This window comes from Corvus kubaryi, unplaced genomic scaffold, assembly GCF_017639235.1.
Source record: "Corvus kubaryi isolate FWS band 111438036 unplaced genomic scaffold, C.kubaryi_AGA036_p1.0 76, whole genome shotgun sequence".
Classification (NCBI taxonomy): Eukaryota; Metazoa; Chordata; class Aves; order Passeriformes; family Corvidae; genus Corvus; species Corvus kubaryi.
The window spans coordinates 9,574,306-9,595,039 of NW_024582063.1; the positions used below are offsets into that span (position 1 = coordinate 9,574,306).

The window sequence follows — 20,734 nt, forward strand, 5'->3', positions numbered from 1 at the left end:
TTAATCTCCTTTGGATCTTGAAGTTATGCTGTTCTTGCAGTGAGCATGGTAATTCTCAGCAGTTGCAAATCTCCAGCAGTATAGGCACTAAACCTACGCTTGAGTGCCTGGATTTGCAGAGGAATTCATGATAAGCAAAATTTCTCCCTCTGGCCCATGGAAACTGGCAAAGTGACTAACAGGTTGCAAACAGAAGAACCGAATGTATTATTTAGAGGCCACTGATTCACAGTGCACTCCTTCCCTGAGTGCCATGTCTTTATGTACAGAAGGGCTTGTGCACTAAATGAGTCTTCCAAATATTATTTCTGGATCTCCTAAAATTAATAAAACTGCCGAAGTTTCATGCTGGTAAAGAGTTGTCAGTCACTTTATACACAAATCAAGCAGGATATAAATGGAACTGCATTTTCTGTTTTCATCCTTAATTTATCGATTTTTCTTCCATAACTTACTTGCTGTAGGCTAGCTTTGGAATTTGGGTGTGTGATGTTGTATTGTCACTTCATGGCTAGATAAGCAATTTCTTGGAAGAGCTGATTTGTCAAAGAGACTTTTACATGCGTGTCCATGTCTTTAGTACTAGATCTTACTGTGCAATTGTATACTGTGAGAGAGGGGAAGAAAAGACAGGTATGGAGTGTAAGATAATCATCTGTAGTAGGCTCTAGGATTCACAGAGTGAAAAAATGTTTTTGGAAAATCTAAAAAAGGTAAAATTGTACTGGCTTGTTCTAAGAACCATTACTTTCACAGACATGAGCTTTGAAGAGGGCATATTCTCTGTGCTGTGTACAATGTTACACAGGAACTTTGTAGCATGATTCTGAAAGACAGCAATTTTCTTTGTAGTGTTTCTCATATTCTCAACCCAAATGAACTCTCAATCTGAAAAACTAAAACTGTGAACTGAAAACTGATTGCTAAATCAATTCTTTTTTCTTCTTTCACCTTCAGTTAGCTTAGCAAGTACTTTTCTTTTACTGTGTTTGTATGTGAAATCAGTTTCCTATGCATATGAGTACTTAATATGTAATAGGTTGCCTGTAGATGCAGATATATGTTAATAAAATGTGCTATTTGCACAGTTGCAGAAGATTATAGATAAGTATTCAAGTTTTTCAAAATCAATGCCTGTATGTCTATGTAGAAAAAAACATTAAATCGATCATGTTCTTGTACTACATAAAGAGCAACTAATCTGTCAGGCTAAGCCTGCTTAGCTGTGGTGTATCTTGGTTTTCTGTCACCTGCTGGCAATTTCAAGCCTGATTGTTCAGCTGCAAATGATGCAGCTCCTTGAGTGAAAAGTGTAGAGCTGTAATGGCAGGTGTTTGACTACACAAAGATGAATAGGCATCTTTTATCTGAAGGTGACTCAGAGGGATAGAAGGTCCCAGTACCATTTTTCATGCTTAATAATTTTTTTTTTTATTGATTAATAATGTCAGACATTGGAATTGATGAAACTAGAAAATATTTCTAAAGTCACATAAAAAGTAGACTTCTTGTAGTCTTCGTTAATCGATTCAGTTAATCTAGAAGATGTTTATTTTATGACTGCCATGGAAGGTAAGTAAGCTTGCTTTAAAATGCAGCAGCTTTAAAAATAGTGTGTTCTAAATAAAACCACTTAAAAATAGTGTGTCAGTGATGCTGATAATATTTTTAAACAACTTCTTTCCACTTTTTCCCGTATGCTTGCCCCTTTAAAAAAATCAGGGAAACTAGGTTTACTTGAATAGAAGGCAAAATCAAGCTATAACATAGCTAAATTTGGCTTGTCAAGTGGTAGGTCACCTTCTTAGCTGAATTTTAAAGTATATGCTATATTTGGAATTAATGCATTTTTGTCTGTATATGTCTCTCCTGGTTTGACATCTAACACACCAAGTATGAGATGCTTGAGAATACTGTATGAAGTGGAATGCATCATTTTATGCAAAACAGTTATTTGTGCAGACAAATAGAAACTGTGCTTGCACTCTGGGTAGCTCGTTAGCAGTTTGCCTGAACAGGTTTGGAATGTATGAATACAATGTGAACATATTCAGGAGCATCTATGCAGTCTCATAAGAGTTAGGAAACAATTCTTTGGATCCTAATTTTTGCTTTTGATACTTTGTTTTTATAGAAAGAGGTGGTCAAATTCAACATCACTGAATCAAATAGCGAATGGTTGTTTTCCTCCAAGATATTGTAGCCTTCTGTGCCTTGTAGCAATCATCAGTTGCCATCTCCTCTGCAGAAGATGCTTTATTTCATTTTGCAGCTGAGCTGTCCTTTGCATAACACGCAGGAGTACAGACACAAAAAAACATTTTGTCTCCTTCATCTTAATTCAGGGAAAAAATTCACATTTCCTTTTATTTTTTCCTTTTTGCTTCTGCTTTTTTTGGGTTTTTTTTTTGGTTGCTGTCTGATTTTTGGTTCTGTTTTTAAAGATGTATTTATATGAACAGAGCCAGTGTTTGAAATATTTTGATGAAGATACACTCTGCTTTCATCTGGATGAAATGTTTTCTTAAAAAAAGGAAACAAATGAAAAGGAAGTAGTGAGTATATTAAAAGTCTTTGCTATGCTTTCCCAGTCCAGATGGAAAAATAATACTGTTTTAGTTATGTGGTTTCAAAGAGAAGGAGCACTGCAGAGAAGCTTCATGGATGCAAGCAAGGATCTTTCATGTGTTGGAATACAAAGGTGGCTTGAGTGGAGGAAAGAACTGCTGGAATCTTGATTTATTCACATTTACACAGAACAAGAGACCCGTGGACAAACAAGCTTGTTCTCTAGCAGACAATGGCTTCTTGTTCTGACTCTAGGAATTGTGTAAGTCATGGATCAACAATGTGGTAACAAGGGTTCTGTAACTGCCACAGTTCCTAGTGTTTGAATTCTCGAGTTATCAGGATTGAATTGAGGAGAGTGGTAGGAAACAAATAGCTACCTACAAATAAATAATAAATGCTGTTGTGGTTGAGTATCAACTTACTTAAAAATACTTATTTTTTTAATTCTTAAAATATTAGAAAATTGGCCTCTTCAGCTTAAGGCCATTGTTAAATGAAACTTCATGCTTTAAAAGTTTTGATGAGTTAAATACTGCAGCACAAAAGTATATTTCAGTGCCATATTTCCACATGAAACAAGTCTCAGGGGACAGCTTTTGTAATCGTCTTGGGTGTTACGAGAAGCAATTTCTATTCACCTCTTTGCGAAGAAATGGTGGAAAGCTGGAAGAACATCATGGAATGCAGGGGTGGTGTAGTCAGTGCTGTTAATCTTGAAGACTTCCCATCCTTTTGAAGCTGGAGATGTTTTAATGTCGTCACATTGCTTTGTCCCTGCATGATATTTTCTGCAGAAATGAAAAAGGAGACCAAAAAATGATAAAAATGGATTAGAATCAAAGATGGGGCACAGGCAAGCACTGCCATGGGGTGGTTTCCAGCTTTATGTTTGCTTCCTGAATTCCAAACTGTCTTCTCTGCTATGTGAGCTTATTTCGTTTGAGGAATATATATGCCTATATTAGAACCACCTAGGATCATTAGATTTTAAATTTAATTTATATTTTCTTTGTTTCTAGAGGAAAACAATGTACGTAGGGTTATACCAACTGCTTGTGTTGAAAGAAAACTCCTAATCCATATCATCTGGTTCCTCTGTTCTAGCAGGACTGACACCAATATATTCTCACACCATTTTGAAGCTTAGTTCCTTGTCTTGGAAAGCTCCCTGACCCTTAAAATTTAGTGTTTGTGTTCAGTCCTATGGCTTAAGTCCTATGGCTTACTTGACCCGTCTTTGTTGGATAGATATCTGACCTGCTGTCAGCTGTGACTGTCCTTAGGGTTCTGGAGGGAAAATTGCAATAAATTCAACAGGTACTGCTGTCTTTTCAGGCTTTACTGGAGATGTTATCATTCAAAAGGTCTAGTACTGGCATTCTATTTAATTTTTATTTTCTTTTTCCTATGCCACAACCTGCAGGTTTAACTGTATGTTGGAGTTGCCACATTTTTATCTTTTTCTTTCACAAAGGCAATTCAAGGAGGAGAGTGTTTTGTTCTAAAGATGAAATTCACACACACTGCACATTGATTCAGTGCCTGGTTCTAGGCACACCATGGCACAGTGGTGGGTATATCTCCAAGCTGGGCTCCCACGTGTGGTACCCTGTGTGTGGAGGGAATTAGGGTACATACTCCCAATTTGTATCCATGCTGGTGTAAAAAGCCAAGCTGAAAAGCACCGCCTTGTGACACAATCTCTTGCCTAGAACAGTTATAATTGCTTTCAGATCAGAGTTTGGAGTAGAGGGTGGGATCCAGTGTTGGTGGGAACAGTTCTTTTGTGTGCCATTTAGGCAGCCACAAGTGAGGGCACAGGAGATGCTTACAGGGGATGCTGAGGAGAGAGGAATGGGTTAAGCTCTACCTTTCAAAAGGAGATGATTCTTGGGAAGTGCTCTGCATTCATAGCCACAAATCGTGCCACAGAGTTGTCTGGCAGTGCTTTTGTGCAAGAAAGCTCAAGTGAGGTGCTTCCTTTTCATCCTCTTTCTGTTTATGTCCAAGTAGCCCAAATCTTAGAACAATGTTTGGAAGAAAATGCACGCTGAAAGTTTGTCCTCAGGTTTTGAATCATCTAGGAAAATGCCCTCTCCATCAATCTGGTTTGATTTGGTAAAAGGAGCTGTCTATGTTACCTGGCATTAGAAACATTTCGCGTCTGGTGAGGGAGGCCGGTTTCGAGTTCCCGGGTGAAGCTGGAACTCCGTGGTCTGTTCTGTTTCTGTCCGGGGCCGACGTTTGCGAACAAGCCCCGTTCGTCCCGCGTCAGCACCACGGCCAGCGCCGGATCGCCCGTCCCGCAGCAGCTCCCTCCCGGGGCCGGAGAGGCCGATTGCCCGGGTCCCCTTGGAGCGCATCCCCCTCGGGCCTCGTCGGGCCGGCCACCTGTGAAGTCCTGCACCTGGGTCGGGTGAGGGGCTGGACATGACTGGGCGAGATGCACTTGAAGCTCATAAAGTATACTGGGATGCATCAAAGGCAGCGTGGCCAGCAAGTCAAGGGAAATGATTCTCCTGCTCTAATCTCATGTGACCCCACGTGGAGTACTGCACTCAGCTCCGAGTCCCCCAGCGTAAGAAGGGCCTGTTGAGTGAGTTCAGAGGAGGGTCACGAAGATGCTTACAGGGCTGGAGCACCTCTGCTGTGCAGACAGGCTGGGAGAGTTGTGGGTGCTCAGCCTGGAGAGGAGAAGACTCTGGGGACACCTTACAGCACCTTCCAGTACGTAAAAGGAGTCTACAAGAAAGCTGTGTAGGGGACGTTTTCCCTACCAGGTTCTCATTATAGAGTGAATCATCAAAGTGCTGAGCATCCTTAATTGGAGTAGGAGATGAGGAGTAGGAGCTCAACAGCTCCCAGGCGGTGCTAGCATTTTTCAAGATCAGGAGTAAATGCACTGATACTTTCCTTTCAGTATACCAAAAATACCCAGATGCATACTCTGCCTGACTTTCTGTTATGGCAAAGTACTGCTCATAAAAATTATAGTTGTAGCTAGCTCTTTTGACTGTCATTGATGGTCTTCTATTTTGAGGGGTATTTGAAATCACTGTAAAAAATATTCCGAATTAAAATTCAGCATATGACTTCTCTGCCAGAAGCTGCTAAATGTTTAATTAGAGTTAGAGAAAATCTATCAGTATATTCCCCCTTTTGTTTAGAGAGGGTAAAATTAATGATTTTGTTTTGCTTTTCTGCTCTGCTTTTTATTATCTTATGTATATTTCTCTTCTTATTCCAGATCTATGCTTGATGCATCTGAGGCCAGATTTACTTCTGTTACAGACAATTGTAATTTTCATGGTGCACGACTCTAGTCTTACATCTTGATTAGTCTGGAGTGTCTTCTGCAGTGCTGCGAGATCCAAATCTGGTCATTAGATTTAATATGAGATTATTGTATAGTGGACATTTATCCTTGCAAAATATGCAGTTCATGTAGCAGTACTTTTGTAGAGTCATTGAGTACAAAGTCACAGCAGTCATGGGTTTTATTACAGTACCATGCTGACACCTATTTTCTGGCTTGCTTTTATCTGGTACTTGGTTAAATTATACTCCCTTCTGGTCAGAATTAAAGCAGATTGCTCTGTTTTAACTTCTTTTCCCCCCGTTAGTTGTAAGAGGTTTTATGAGGTACGCTTGTAGCTTTTTTTGGTAATGTGTCTAATCTTGCATGTTTTCTCAAGGTTGGGGGAAGTTTGCCCGCTTGACCCGTGCCCTCACGAGCAGCCGAGGAGTGCTGCAGCAGCTTGCTCCCAGCGTGCAGAAAGGAGAGAACGTTCACAAGCACTCAAGACTTGCTGAGGTAATTTCTTCTTTCCCCAGGAGGCTGTAAAGAAATGTTTTTAGCCTTTGTGGGTATGTTGTCTCTGCGTGAGCCAAGAACTGTCAGTCCTCCCTGCCCTGGGAATCTGAAGCTTGGAATATGGCACATGTGCTGTCAAATGCGTCCCATGACAGCAGAATGAAAACAGGTGTCCCAAAGACTTCCTAATTGCAGTGTTGTGTTCCATATCTTAACGAAGTCTTATAAAGGTGTTCTTAAAATAATACTTTCTTGCTTAGTTTCCATTCTTCTGAGGATCTTAATAAGAGGAGGATTGTGGACTGTTTACTTATGTAAAATTGAGGTGAGAAAAATTCAGTCTAGTACACAAGGAAATTCTGGAGAATCCATGACATGGTTGTTCTCTGAATTAATTTATGTCTGGTTTCTTTTCAGTGGGATCCCAACCCTGCATTACCAGCTGGTTAAAACGTGTTTCAGTTACTGGTGTTATGGACAGAACAGCTGTGAGATGCCACAAAGCAACATTGCAGGCAGATTAGGAGAGTGAAACCTTGTGATTTAAGTAGTCTCTCAAAGTCTCGAGATAAGCTCTAGGCAGAGAAGGCTCCTTGGAGCACTTAGGGTTTGAGGGCTTTCGCCACGAGGGGGAGAGACTGTCCCAAGTTTCCTGTAGCTGTCTCCTGGGCCAGGAGCAGGGTCTCCCTGGCATAAAAACAGCTTGGGGAGAGGCTTGATACGATGTTAATGACAGCACAGCCAGTATAACATGGCAGTCCTGTGTCGCTTCCTGCTGTGAATGCCATGGCAGCAGCTGTGACTAGTCAGTAATTCTTGATCTTCCTGTGCAGCTGGAGGTGTAAGGCAGTGATGGGTTCCATGAGGTCTCCATATAGTCAGTTATACTATACTCTGTTAGTTTTGTTGTGTACGTCTTAGTTTCTATGCCAACTAAAAGTCTCCTGCTCAGGCCTGTGTTATTATCACATATAATGATGAAATTCCCACAGACAGGATCTACCTATTCAGTATTTAATACAGAAGTACTCAAGAAGGGGAAACCAGTTTCTGTTGGAAGTACAGAAATAACATGGATCATGCTAGCACAGGGGAGGGACAGACATTCACATGGACACCATAGTGCAGGAACACCATGTGATTAGCACATGTCCACCCTGAGGTTGCTTTAGCATCCTGGAATTTGGAACAGTTTTCCTTCTTATCCTACTCAAAGCTTCATATCAAATAATCCTTTCTTCTCCTTAGATCTCTACCCCTGAATTTTAGTTAATGCTAAAATGTAGGCAGCAGAACGTAAGGCAAAGGGTCTGAGGTTACTCTGTTTGGCTCAGTGAACCTCAGTTTGGACCTCAGTGACTACACGTTACCAAAACATTTTGCAAGTCCGTGTGCTCAACAAGTCTTTGCAAGTATTCTTACTGGCACAGCCAATTGATTCATTACAAATAATAAAGGGCAAGTGTATAGTTTACGTGTCTGAAATGAGTTTCTTTAATTGCTGACTGAATATTGCAGTCATAATTTTACAAAGAACATTAGCCCCAGCTGTGATGTTAGGTAGCTTTTATTTCTGCTGTAATTCCATTTAAGTCAATAAAACTACACTAGAGAAAAGAAGAGTGCAGATAATCATACAGACAAGACCACTTTTCTTTATTTGAAGATATATGGGGTGCCAGGCTCCTTATTCTGCAAAGGTTTCTTGATAGTATTGAATATGGGATCTCAAACTGTTCCCTGTTGTATTTTCAAATCTTTTTTCTTTTTTTTTTTCCTTCATCCCTGCAGTAACCTATTTGAAATTTTAAAATTCATCCTTTTTCTTTTGCTACTCACTATGACACTTCACATCAATCTTGTTTGCATGAGAAGGCTCCACATTTATTGCAGTGTTATTTGTGTTGCTTTTAGTTATTTATCACTTATATTTTTGAATGTCTCAGGAGGCGGTTGCATCCTAGAACCTGAGGAGGGCAAGGTGTTGGAGCCTGCCACAACAGCTTACAATTTTTTATTGTTTATGAAACAGTTTAAGAAAGGTGTTAGTGACAGACTAACAGGCCATGGATAATACAAGCTTCAGTCTCTGACTTTCTCCAGTAGGCATAGATTTTTTTTTTAGCCTGACTTCTCTAATAGCAGTCATATGAAAACTACCCAAATTAATGATGCAATCAGCACACAGGTGTTAGGTAGCTCTGAGACAACATTTCACAATAGGAGTTTATAAAGTAACTGATGCATTTCTGTTGCTCTATCACCAAAGAGCTGATTGTAGGGATGGTGTGCCTTTGCCAGGCAGTTCTGGGCAAACCAGATTGTGTCAAAATTAAAAAAATTATGATAGTTATGAGAAATAAAAGCAGAAAAATTATAATGGTGCTTAGCAGCACTGATTAAGAATGGAACTTCTGCCATTTTTTTTTTTAACATTGTTTACCAGGAACTTATAACTGCCATTAAAACTGCCAATCAAAATATTGAGGCTTAGCACCTAGCCCTTAGCTTGGGAGCAATTTGGGTGGATGCTTGTGAAAACAAAAGCAAGGGAGAGTGCGAGACAGCAAATAGGTGCAGTTGAAAGCACGAAAAGGAGAGATTACGCTGGAAATGAGTGAGTGTTTGTGTGTTGGCTCTTTTTTTGCTCTCCAGTCATACAGTCTTAAAAATAAATGAATCATTGTAACCACTTTTGAGGCAATTTATGACTCCTGATTTGGGATATATTCACCATCTTGAAAAAAAAAAATTTTTTTTTTTTAAATTTTTCTGTGTTTAAAAAAGAACACAACCTTGTAAAACCCATGATGAAATTTGGCATTTCTGCTCTTGGAATAAAATTCTCCAGCTTCAGAGAGCTATTAAAGCATCATGCATCATTACCACAAATAATAAATGCAGATAATACAGCTGTATTCTCTGATGAATCATAAGTAACTGAAATAATACTTTCATTAATAAATTTCTGAAATAAATATTTCTTTTACTATGATAAAACTCTATAACAGTGAAAAATCTTCCAAAACCAGAGTTGTTTCAATTATTCAGAAAATTGTAGTAATCAAATTGTCCAGTGCACACGAATGGAAGCTCAGCATATTGGTTTATACAGTTGTGTACATTTTCTTCATAATTACTTTCATATTAATTTCTTGGGGTTTGTTTTTTTGTTTTCCTCTCCAGGAGAAGTAGCTTTACAAGCCGTTTGAATGTAGTTAGTTCATGTGTGTGAGTAACCACACCTGACTACTTCAGCAAACCTGTCTCAGGTTGGCACTACACTCCCTAGGGGCTGGAGGGCAGCAGGAGCACCTTGGAATAGGGCAGAAGGTACTTTGCATCGACCTGGGTTTGCTGGATGGTGCAGAGAGTGGTGTTTATAGCTCTTCATCTCCTGATGAACCAGGGGTGGTGTGTGTGTCTGGAAGGATGGTGAAGAAATAGACTCGGTGTGGCCCTTGGTGTGAAAAGTGGAGAAAGGAGCCCTTGTAACTTCCAATGCATTGACATGAGAAAACTTTGATCTTTAGCACCAAGCTCTGTGGTTTGCCTGCAGAACTGAGCTCTTTTGTTGTGCTCTATGATAAAGGCACATGCTTGTTCTCTGAGATTATTAAGCTTTGTTGTGGGCGTGTTTCTCTTCCTTCAGTGAAATGAAGAATTTGGTGCCTTTGAAAGCTCTTGGCTGGTGGCCCTAGGCACTGCGAGACTTTTGCCAGTGTGCAAAGCAAGTTGCCTTTCCTGAGAGAGAGAGTGTGAGCTGGGACAGTGCCCTTCTTTTACCTCAAGCTGTGAAACCATCTCCAGCAGTGCCAGTGAGATGGGGTGGTTTTGCAAAGGTGCATGGCAGTGATGTAGTGAGAGGGAGCCCAGGCTAGAACTTGTCACCTCCACCCCACACAAAAAGAGGACTGGAGGCACCTCAGGCTTGCTGCAGGTGGCTTTCCCCACCTGGTGAGTGATTGGAATCCCTGTTCCTTGCTGCCTGTCTCCTGCCCCTCCATTCAAGATTCATGTTCACAGTGCTGGTGCACATCCTGCTGGAGACCAGCTAAAGCCATGGCCCCTGGTCTCTTTAAATAACTATTGGCAGAGCTTCACCCGAGACTCCAGGGGGGTAACAGAAGTTCAAAAGACTTATTAATAAGGTCCCCAGCCATTCAGATAGTTTAGAGGATGTTTACTTTCTCAATAGGAAGGGAAGGAGATCAATCCACCATCAATCCTTTTATTTTCCTGTGCTGTAGCCCTTGCACCTCAAAGAAGCAAGGAGAGAGTGCTTTGTATTTGGTGATGGCATTTTAAAACACTGAAGCAGCAGTTTATTTTCTTAACGAGTTGGAACTAGAAATCTGTTTTTTCTGCTTTCAGTTCAGTTTTACATTCCTACAGTTCCACTGGCTTTATTTTAATGGGTTTTTTTCTATTTACGGCAAAAAAATGGACACCATAATTTAGCTCCTTCTTTTTTGTTGAACAGAGATTGTTCTTGCCTTTTTCCCTATTTGGGTATACATTAGTATATTTTCCAGAAAATCTAGTTTCGTTGATGCAAAATTTCCACGAGTTCTTGGAGTACAAAGAGAGCAGCAGTGACCAAAATGGAATGCACGATACAATTCTCAGTCTAGAACTTACATATGTATAGATAAGAACCAAGCTGACAAGAACTAACAAGTTTTTTTTTTCAGTTTTTCATGGTTGAAGTTCCTGTGCTGATTAGAACAGTTACCAAAATATTGAACTTATTCATATAATACCAGGGGTTAAAAAATAAGCTGTAGCAGACCTGTGATTGCAGAAGCAATTATGCTTTCCTGCTGCATTTGAAGGGTGATCCTGTCTCCCCACACCAGTAAAATCTCAGCATTAGAACTGAAATCCAGCTAAATGACTGAAAAATGTTACTATTGATGGAGGTGCTTGGTTTGCTGATCAGTTATTCCAGTGAATGAGTATTGCAGAGGACTCTCCTCGCCCAGTGAAGCATATTTCAGGCTTAGGATCCTATGTTAGAGCTGCTGCTCATGCAGAGCCTCATAAAAGCCAGTTGCAACTCGTTGCTTTCCAAGTGATTCAGGTACAGCTGCAATGTGCAAAAGGGAGGGCAGGAGGTATTTGCAATATTGATTTGGGATAGAGCTTTTGTTGAGAAAAGACATCCCAACATCTGTTGCTGGGAGTGCAAACAAGCCTTGAAGGGAACGATGCTCTGAGTACACACACGGACTCAATATACAGCCTATGCCTCTTCCAGTCACTACCAGTGACTTCTGGGGACTGCATGGGCTTGGCCAGTGCCTCCTGCAGAGAAGCAGAGAAGAGAGACTGCATGTGCCTTGTGCTGCTTCCAGCTCCTCTCACCACAAGACAACATAAATACTGAGTCCTCTTGGTTTCTTTTAATCAAAATTTTTTCAAACTCTTAATGCCTCTGTGGTAACATGCAGGTCTGTCAGAGCAGGTCATGTTAATTGTCTTCAGGAGAACATACTGGACTCAAAGTCAGCAGGCTTGCAATTCCCATTCTCGTTTACACATGTGCTAGGAACTGTGACCTGACAGTGTCTGACGCCTGTTGTGTACACAAGTGATTATGTGAGGTTCAAAGCAGCAGGGAGTTTCATCTGAGACTGTTTTGTCCAAGTAGAACTTTTGTAGCTGATTGGGTTTTTTTGTCCCCTTTGGCTGAAACTGTTGGAAAAAAATCTCACCAGTTCACCAAAAAGAAAAAAAAAGGCACTCAGAAAAGCCTGAGGATAAAATCCATGTCTAAATAACTGACATTAAAAAAGCTGAGATAAGGAGCGTGAAAGGAAGACATCCTTCTATTCTAGCTGTGTTGTCTTATCTTTTCCCTGAGAAAAACAGCCATTTAATTTCCTTCTCTGCTTCCTATTGCTCTGAACTATGTGTAAATAAATGTGAAAAAGGAACCATGCTCCTAAATACTTCTCACAGGTTCTGTGAGTTTGGCATTACCAAACACATTTCACTTGAGCAAGCCTCTATCATCCTTTCAGTTTACTTTCATAACTCATCCAGGGTAAAATTAATTTTAAAATTTAACTTCTTTATTAGGACACAGGTTCTTGATGTTGATTTCACCCTCATGTATATCCATATGTATAAACAAACACGTTCTTATTCATAGGTATGTGAAAGAAACTTGAGTTCCCAAGAATTAAATACATGATAATACTGTTTTCACAGCAGTGGGCAGAACTGGAGAGAGAGCAGACATCAAATGGGCAGCACTGATTGAGACTGCACTTATGCAAAACAGTGCTCACTGTCAGCATGTGCTCAGCTTGAGGTCCAGGGTTTAAAACACATGCTGGCAGATGATCGTTTGCAGTAGTGCTTTCCTGAATTCAGACCTAGCTGCAGTGTAACTCAACAGTGTGCCTCGGCAGGTCCCCTCAAACCCTGCGTTCAGTTTGGAGCGCCCTACGGCAAGAGGGACATTGAGGCATTGGAGTGTGTCCGAAGAAGGGCAATGAAGGTGGTGAAGGGTTTAGAGAACAAGTTTGATGAGGAGCAGCTGGGGGAGCTGGGGTTGTTTGGCCTGGAGAAAAAAGAGGCTCGGGGGGACCATTCACTCTACAGCTGCCTGAAGGGAAGGTGTAGTGAGGGGGAGATTGGTCTCTTCTTCCAGGTAACAAATGACAGGACCAGAGGAAATGGCCTCAAGTTGCACCAGGGGAGGTTTAGATTAGATATTAGGAAAAATTTCTTCACTGAAAGGGTTGTCAAGGATTGGAACAGATTTCCCAGGAAATGGTGGCATCACCATGCCTAGAAGTGTTCAAAAGGCGTGTGGATGTGGCACTTGGGGGCATGGTTTATTGGAGAACATGGTGGTACTGGGTTAATTGTTGGACTCAACAATCTTAGGGGTCTTTTCCAACATTAATGATTCTATCTTTCTACTATTCTACACCATCAGGTAGTTAAGACACTGAGCTTCTTTCTCTGAACGAAAAGTTGAAATCCAAAATGAGTTTATTGAGGCTAATGATAGATATCCGTGGGCTTTGGACCTGCACAGCTCAGAGAAGAGGAAGAAAGGCCTGTGCATTCCTGACAGATTGTAGTTTGAGACTGTTTCAGACATGGTATAGTGAAGAGTTAAATAGCCAATGTTGAAAAAAATGTAGTCCAGTGGTCCTGCTGCTGGACTGGAACTCCGTTGTGTATTGTTCCTGGTTTTGCCAGCAATTTCTATTCTCACCTTCCTTCCTGCCTATTCTTGCCCATCATTTTTCTGCCTCGTCTGTCTAGATAGCTGAAGGAGTTACCTCTTCTCTGTATGCCTTGGACACCCCACACATTAGGTTTAGAGTCAAAAAATAATTAATGGCATTAAAAGAAACAGCTGTTCTTAGTTTGATGCTGATTTGTGTAACAGAATACTTTTCTTGGCTTGCTTACCATTTCATGGTGATAAAAGTAGTTAATGGACATGTATTTTTATGAACTGTTGTACTGAGCTTGAGAAACTACAGTGTGAAAAATACCATAAAAAAAGTAAGCATGTTTTCTTTTTTCTCTGAAATCTCTCTGACTACAGGTATTGCAGCTGGGTTCTGAAATCCTCCCACAGTACAAACAAGAGGCACCAAAGACTCCACCGCATATAATTTTGCATTATTGTGTTTTCAAGACTACCTGGGACTGGATCATCTTGATTTTAACCTTCTACACTGCTATTTTGGTCCCTTACAATGTCTCCTTTAAAACCAAACAGAACAACGTGGCATGGCTAGTAGTTGACAGCATTGTAGATGTCATTTTTCTGGTCGACATTGTGCTTAATTTCCACACCACCTTTGTGGGGCCGGCAGGAGAGGTGATCTCTGACCCCAAGCTGATTCGCATGAATTACTTGAAGACCTGGTTTGTGATTGACCTGCTCTCCTGCCTGCCATATGATGTCATCAATGCATTTGAGAATGTTGATGAGGTCAGTATACCAGTTTAAATTCCACCCATTAATTATTACTCGACGGTTGGGAGGAGGTGCGGGAGAGAAGAAAGGAATTTATGTTTTTAAATTTATTGAATTACTGTACATATGTCTCTGGTAGCCACCCACAGCATGCATAGAGGTTTGCTTACGAGTCCTAGCCAGAAGGCTCATTCTTTAATTGCTGCTGTAGTTTCTGCTGTTAAAAATCTGTGTTTATTTTCCTTCTTTCTGCATCCTCAGAGTTCAGGAGGGCAGGTAGAGGCAGACAGCAGCACCTCTGTACAGCACTGAGGAAGACTGCTCCATCTGCCTTACCAGGAATAGTTTGAGCTGTGTGTCAGGACAGTTTCTCGGGGCAGGCTGTGCTTGCTTTCACTCATGACCAAACAGGGTATTTCTGCTAATGCCAATTCTTCACAGGAACAACTGAGAAGTAAAATACACTTTTCTCAGCTGCTTCTAGTACTCTATAGCAGGTGGCAAAGAGGCAGGCAGTGACTCACTGAATTGTCTTAGAGCACCAGAAAGCACTGTGCGGATATCTGGTGATCCGTGCAGCATTGTTTGGCAACAGTTGTTTTTTGAGGAAGGTGAAGCAATTGAAGATGCTTGTTTGGTAATTTCATAATTGAATTAAGGGGTAGGGAGAAATCTGGAAATCCAGACTCCTCCTTAGTTCTTCATTTCTCTGGGAATAGATCACAATCCAGCAAAAGAACTAACATTTAGACACGTAAACCCAGAAAACTAGTATTTTGTAGCTTCTTGTTCTTTTGGATCAGTCTGCCAAGGAAATGCTCCTAAGGTAAATACATTAAAGTTCCATGCCTAAATAGTTCAGAGAGCTAATGATTTGTTAGTAAAATCTTAAAGAGGATTCCAGCAGTCTGCTTTCTGGTTACACATTATAAAATCATCAACTAACTACATGTCTGAGTTTATCTGTGACACATGCTAGAGCTGTAAGATCCAGAATCACAGAATCACAGGCTGGCTGGGCTTGGAGGTCTCTGGAGGTCATCTAGTCCAACCCAGCTGCTAAAGCAGATTCACCCAGAGCCAATGGCACAGGTAGGTTTGAGTATCTCCAGAGAAGGAGAGGGATTTGCATACCTACCTCATCAGTATTTAAATTTTAGCCTGTAAAATTTAAATGTTATGACTTCCTTTAAAATGTGCCCATGTTACAAAGGACAGCCTAGCTATCAAAAGAAAACTATGCCAAGTGGAACATAGGCAAAACCAAACCCCATTACTTTTTAAAAATTACACTATTTTTTAATAAAATTTAAAGTGGTTCTCTCAATGACTTGGAGACAAGTCATTAGGTAGGCAAACTATTAAATGCAGTGAAAAAAATGAGATGATATTTGATATTTAATTCCCTAGAGAAGTTTTCATTTTATATCAAGCTACAGACTGAAATAACACAAATTAGATCAAGCAAAAAAGCCTTGTGAGACCTGTCCTTAAATATTTGTTTGTCATATGAAAGACCCAGACTGCAGATTATTCTGCAGGGCTTTCACATATTACTTTGCCATGACACTGATAGACCAATGGAAGGACTAGCCATATGTCAGTTTCTGACATTTAGACGAAAGGGTAAAAATAATAAATAAAATTTAAAAATTAACGAAGCAAGAGACAAAAAAAACCCCAAAACACAGGAAGGAAGATTTTCCTGCCCATGGCAGATAGAGGCAAGCTGGGGAAGATTTTGCTGAAGGAACACTTTTTAACTTTAGACTAGTGATGTGACCTACAGAACATCCCCGAGGAAAATGTCTGTATCAGTGGCTGTGACAGCCCTCATACTAAGCACAGATGATTTTGGACTCATGGTAGCAATTCTGCAGAGAAATTCTTGTGTGAGTTTGAATTTCTCCAGGTTCTCCATCTCAGTGTTGCCTTGTAGCAATGAGAAGCTGATTGGTACTTCAATTTTCCCATGGCTCTTCAACAGTCTCCTTAATCAGTATAACTGTTAGTTTTAGTTATTCTACTATTGTGCCCAAGGAAAAAAAAGAAATCGAGATTTCTGTCCTTTCAAGACTGTTCATCCCCATTTCCCATAGTGGGTTCTGACATTTGGCTGGTATAAATCATCGTAGAATCATTAGAGCAGAATTTCCACTGGTGTAAATTGCCATGCTTCTATTAAGGGCTCATGGCTGGTTTTTATGGGACCTGAGGGGTTTTGCCAGCAATGCCAGCAGAATAACACAGTGCATATCAGGAGAGGGTTTGGGGCAGTATATGCTGATCACTGTTTCAAGAACTGCCTGTAGAGGGAAAGATAACCTTTTATTAAAGAAGAAAAAAAATAAAAGCCACATTCAGGGAATCTTGAAAGTAGAAATCTTTGCTTTGTATCTTTTTTTTTTCTGTTGTGTAGAGCATTCCCTTGTGGGTCATCTCCCTTCCTTTCTTGCTAGTTTAAATTTTACCTCTCTCTTGCCCTGGATTGTACACTATAGAACTTCACAGCTGGATTCAGTCAGGTGCAAGGCTGCCCTGCTAACATGCAAGTAACCAAACCGAACTGTTATCTGTGTGTCACTTTAATTTTGCTAGAGGGAATTCCCTTGGAGCCATGGCACAGGAGTCAGTCAGTGGCCATGGCTGCTGCAGGGAGGGTTTTTTGGTTTGGTTCTGGTTTTTTTGTTTTTTTTTTTTTTTTTTGAAGTCCTAATGTGAATTTTCTTTAAAAAATTGCCAGAGATTAAATGATACCCAGTGTCAACAGCCGTGATAAAATGAGATGAAGAATATGAATTGCTGTTTTCCTGGTCTGATGTTTTCCATACATGATTTTAAACAGGAGGGAATAGAATCCTGGTTTTGTTGCAGTCCCCATAATGAAGGAAGACTGGGCCAGGTGGAAGCTTGCTTATTTTGCTGTCTGCTGTCATTCTCTGTTAAAAAAAAAAGCCACTGAAGACGCTGAGGATGTCATGGAAGAACTAACTTGACAAGTCAATTTGTTTTAAGAATGCTGTAATTACCATAATGGTAATTGATTTGCAAGGGACACAGGACTTGCAGCACTGAAGAAGTAAAAAACTGTATAATAGGGTATTGAGGGGTTGTTTTGCTCTGGGCAGTTTTGTGACTGGCCCATCACTTAGCTCTAGATTAATAGTGAAACCATTTTTGTCATCCTTAAAATGATCCACTAATTGTAATAGGTGAAACTAGAGTTGATCAATATTTTTGGCAAGCAGATACTCAATTGAAAAAATTCTGGTATTGGGTTTTTTTTCTATTTTGAAGTAACTTTTTTTGTTTTGCAATTTACTTCATTATTCCATTATAAGATATAATAGAAAATATTTTCTTGAAACAAAATTGAGTGTGACTTCTGTGGTTTTTAGACAATTTCAAAATTCTTTGGGTTTGTTGCAGTTTGGAACATTAGTATATTTTCAATTCACATTTTTCAATATAATTGAAATTCCAGTTTCCTCTCCACATGGTTGAGAATATTTTTGTCCACAAAAATAATTTGAATTCATTAACTATTAATCAATACAACTATTAATAACTACAATTAATTCAAGAGGCACTCAAGTATGAATAGCCACTTTCTACAGATGGAAGAGGAAAGAAAAAACATTAATGTCTTTGTTCAAGGCCATATAATTAAATAAGAGACTGATCTCAAGTGCTGTGCTCAAAGAGACAGTACAGCATTTCATATTCAGACATGAGCAGGATTCAACAAATGAAGAAATGAATAGCTGTAGAGAAATTTCTGTTGTTACCCAAATGAAAGTAAAGTTATGGATGTTTCTCCTGGCTTTTATATATTGGAAGCAAATTATACAGTTAAATACTAATTATTTTCTTGACCTGCCACGGAATTTCAACAGAAGAAAATATACCACTGACTGATGAATCAACTTAATGTTAGGCTCGAGCTTTCTATTGTTAAGAGAATACATCATCCTGTAATTTAGTCTGAGTAAGAAAAGAAAACGGTCTAAAATTTAAACAGCCCTTAAAACATGTGGTGTTAGTCTCTTTCAAATTCGAGTGATCAAAATAGCATTTGTCAGTAATTCCTTACAGTAATTAGTATTATTCCTCACTTAAGGAAATACCACCTACTTTGGGGGATAATGTTATCTTTTTGTGTTCAGACATCAGTCAGTAAATTTAACAAAAACCAGGCTTAAAGAAAATTCCACAATTTTTGCCAAGAACAGTGCAATTTAAGACTTTGAATTCCAAAGCATATTTTTGCAGTGTCATCTTGAGCAATTTTATACTGTGGTTTTCATCCATAATGCCATAAGATATAATTTATATTGGAAAAAATTTGACTTATTGCATGTGATGCTGTTGTGAAATCTCATCGTAGGGGTGGAATCCAGTCATGTCACCACCATATAAATCTCTGAAATAGGGAGTTTGTAGTAGTAATTGCTATATGTGTTTGAGCAGAATGCTGTGATCAATTGTTGGCTGATGCCAAATTGAGAACCATATATCACTCTATTAGTTGAAGTAGAATAGAAATAAATGCATAGTAAAAGATCATCAGGAAAGATGTATTCAATATAAATGATCTAGTGCTCACTTAAGTGAATGGATAGGAGAGAAGCGAGTGTGCAGGCAAAGAAGATGTACAGCTTTGAAAGGCATAAATTTATGATGAGAAAAAAAGTTCCAGAAAAAAATACAATGCAGAAATAATAGAAGTAAATTAAGATAATTAGTGCTAAGTGAGTGTGGTGTAGCTGGAAAGTAAACAGTGAGTTGAGAGAGGAAAAAATGAATGTGTTGCTGGTCAAATTGTTGGCAACTCTCTGAGGCAGTATTTTTGCAATAGATTAATTTAAACCTTGTTAGTGGAATAATCTCTCATGCTAATACAAATCAGCTATCTAGGAATGACTGAAGTAGCTACACTGGAAAGCATGCAACTTCCCCTTTCTTTTGCCATTGCATGCAATGAGGGGCAAGGGAATAAATTATCATATTTACAGTTTTATGGAATAAACTGGGACCCATAAAGAAAGATCTTGGGTTAGATGAATTTTGCAAACTGGAAAATATAATTTTTAAAAGAATTTTAAAACTGTAAACAGCTGAGTAATATGAAATCTATTTGAAACACTAGTTCACCACTCTTATTAGAATCTGTCCAATGAGGCAGTGCTGTATTTTGCATGTGAGTCTATTGCTAAATCCAGTAATGAATGAATAATTTTCTATGGCTAATTGCAATTTTAAAGTAGTCATAACCTACTTTTTATGTAATGTCTTTAACAAAAAACCCCAGCTGTGTATCACGGAGTGTGATCCAGGCAGAGAGGAAATGTTGGCGAATTGTGGTTCTTGGATGAGATGAAAGTAGATGAGGAGGGATTAGTGAGACCCTGTGGACTGGGTGACATCTACTGGGGCTTCTGGGGAAGGATCAAGCAGTTGGGTTATTGTCCCTGAGTGGGGCAGGGGGAGGGCTGGAACAGGCACCTTGGATTGGGGGTGTGATGATGAAGGAGGTCTGCTTGGTTGGGTGTCCCTGTGTAAGAAGCCCCTGAGAAACAGGACAAAGCCCATGGGAGGTGTGTGCTGAGGGCTGTAACCTGCCAGAAACCCTCGGAGCATGGCTAGGAAGGTTCTTGGTATGGCTCCTAGGTGGTATTTGGAGCTTCAGAAGGAGCTTGGGGACCTTGAACTGTGGAAGAAGGGGTGTGCAATGGAAAGGAAAAGCAGTGGTGGAGGAGGAGGGCTGCTTGTCTGACTTCTGTCAGTGCCTCTGTTCTGCAGCATGGCCCCAGGGGGCTCTGCCAGGCAGGAATTATTCCTTAGCAGACAGGTAGGTGGAAGGGGTATTTTGGGGAAATGCAAATGGTGTACAGCAGATTCCTGGGGTAAAGTGCACAGCAGGATGTAAACCAGGTAGGGAAAAGAAGCACTTGCTGTTCCAAGTCTCCTGGGGATTCGAGTGAGGCTGTCTCTCTTCTCTGTCTGCTTTGTGCCACATCTCCTCACCCTCGATTTTTTTTCCAATCAAATATGAGTTTTTCTATCTTCCTTCCTTAAAAACCCAACCTCCATGCTACCCATCACATGCCTTTTTTATGCTGCCCTATGAAGGGGCAGGCTGTCTTTTCCCCCTAAATCCTCAGTTTTCCAAGTTGTGTTGATGCTGTATATAGGCACTGCAGAGCTCTTATGCCTTGGAAGACATTCAGGGTTAAATTCTCTCCTCTGCTTCAGGTGCTGACTTTATTTTAATTCTGCTACCTTCCTTGGTCTTGCCCAGGCTCATACACCTTGGTGGCTCAGAGACTCTCTGCTCCTCTGCTGATGGATAGCCCCTCCCAAAGGAGAATTCCAGATTAGGATGTGTTGCCATG

General features: G+C 40.1%; 1 protein-coding gene across 1 annotated transcript in view; it reads left to right on the forward strand.

The window, feature by feature from the left end:
* KCNH1 (potassium voltage-gated channel subfamily H member 1) overlaps positions 1-20,734 on the forward strand; it is a 166,709-nt gene that overhangs the window by 12,087 nt on the left and 133,888 nt on the right. Inside the window, exons 4-5 of the mRNA XM_042051427.1 lie at positions 6,267-6,385; positions 13,962-14,354. Coding sequence (XP_041907361.1) covers positions 6,267-6,385; positions 13,962-14,354 — 512 coding nt within the window. The remainder of the gene's footprint in view (positions 1-6,266; positions 6,386-13,961; positions 14,355-20,734) is intronic.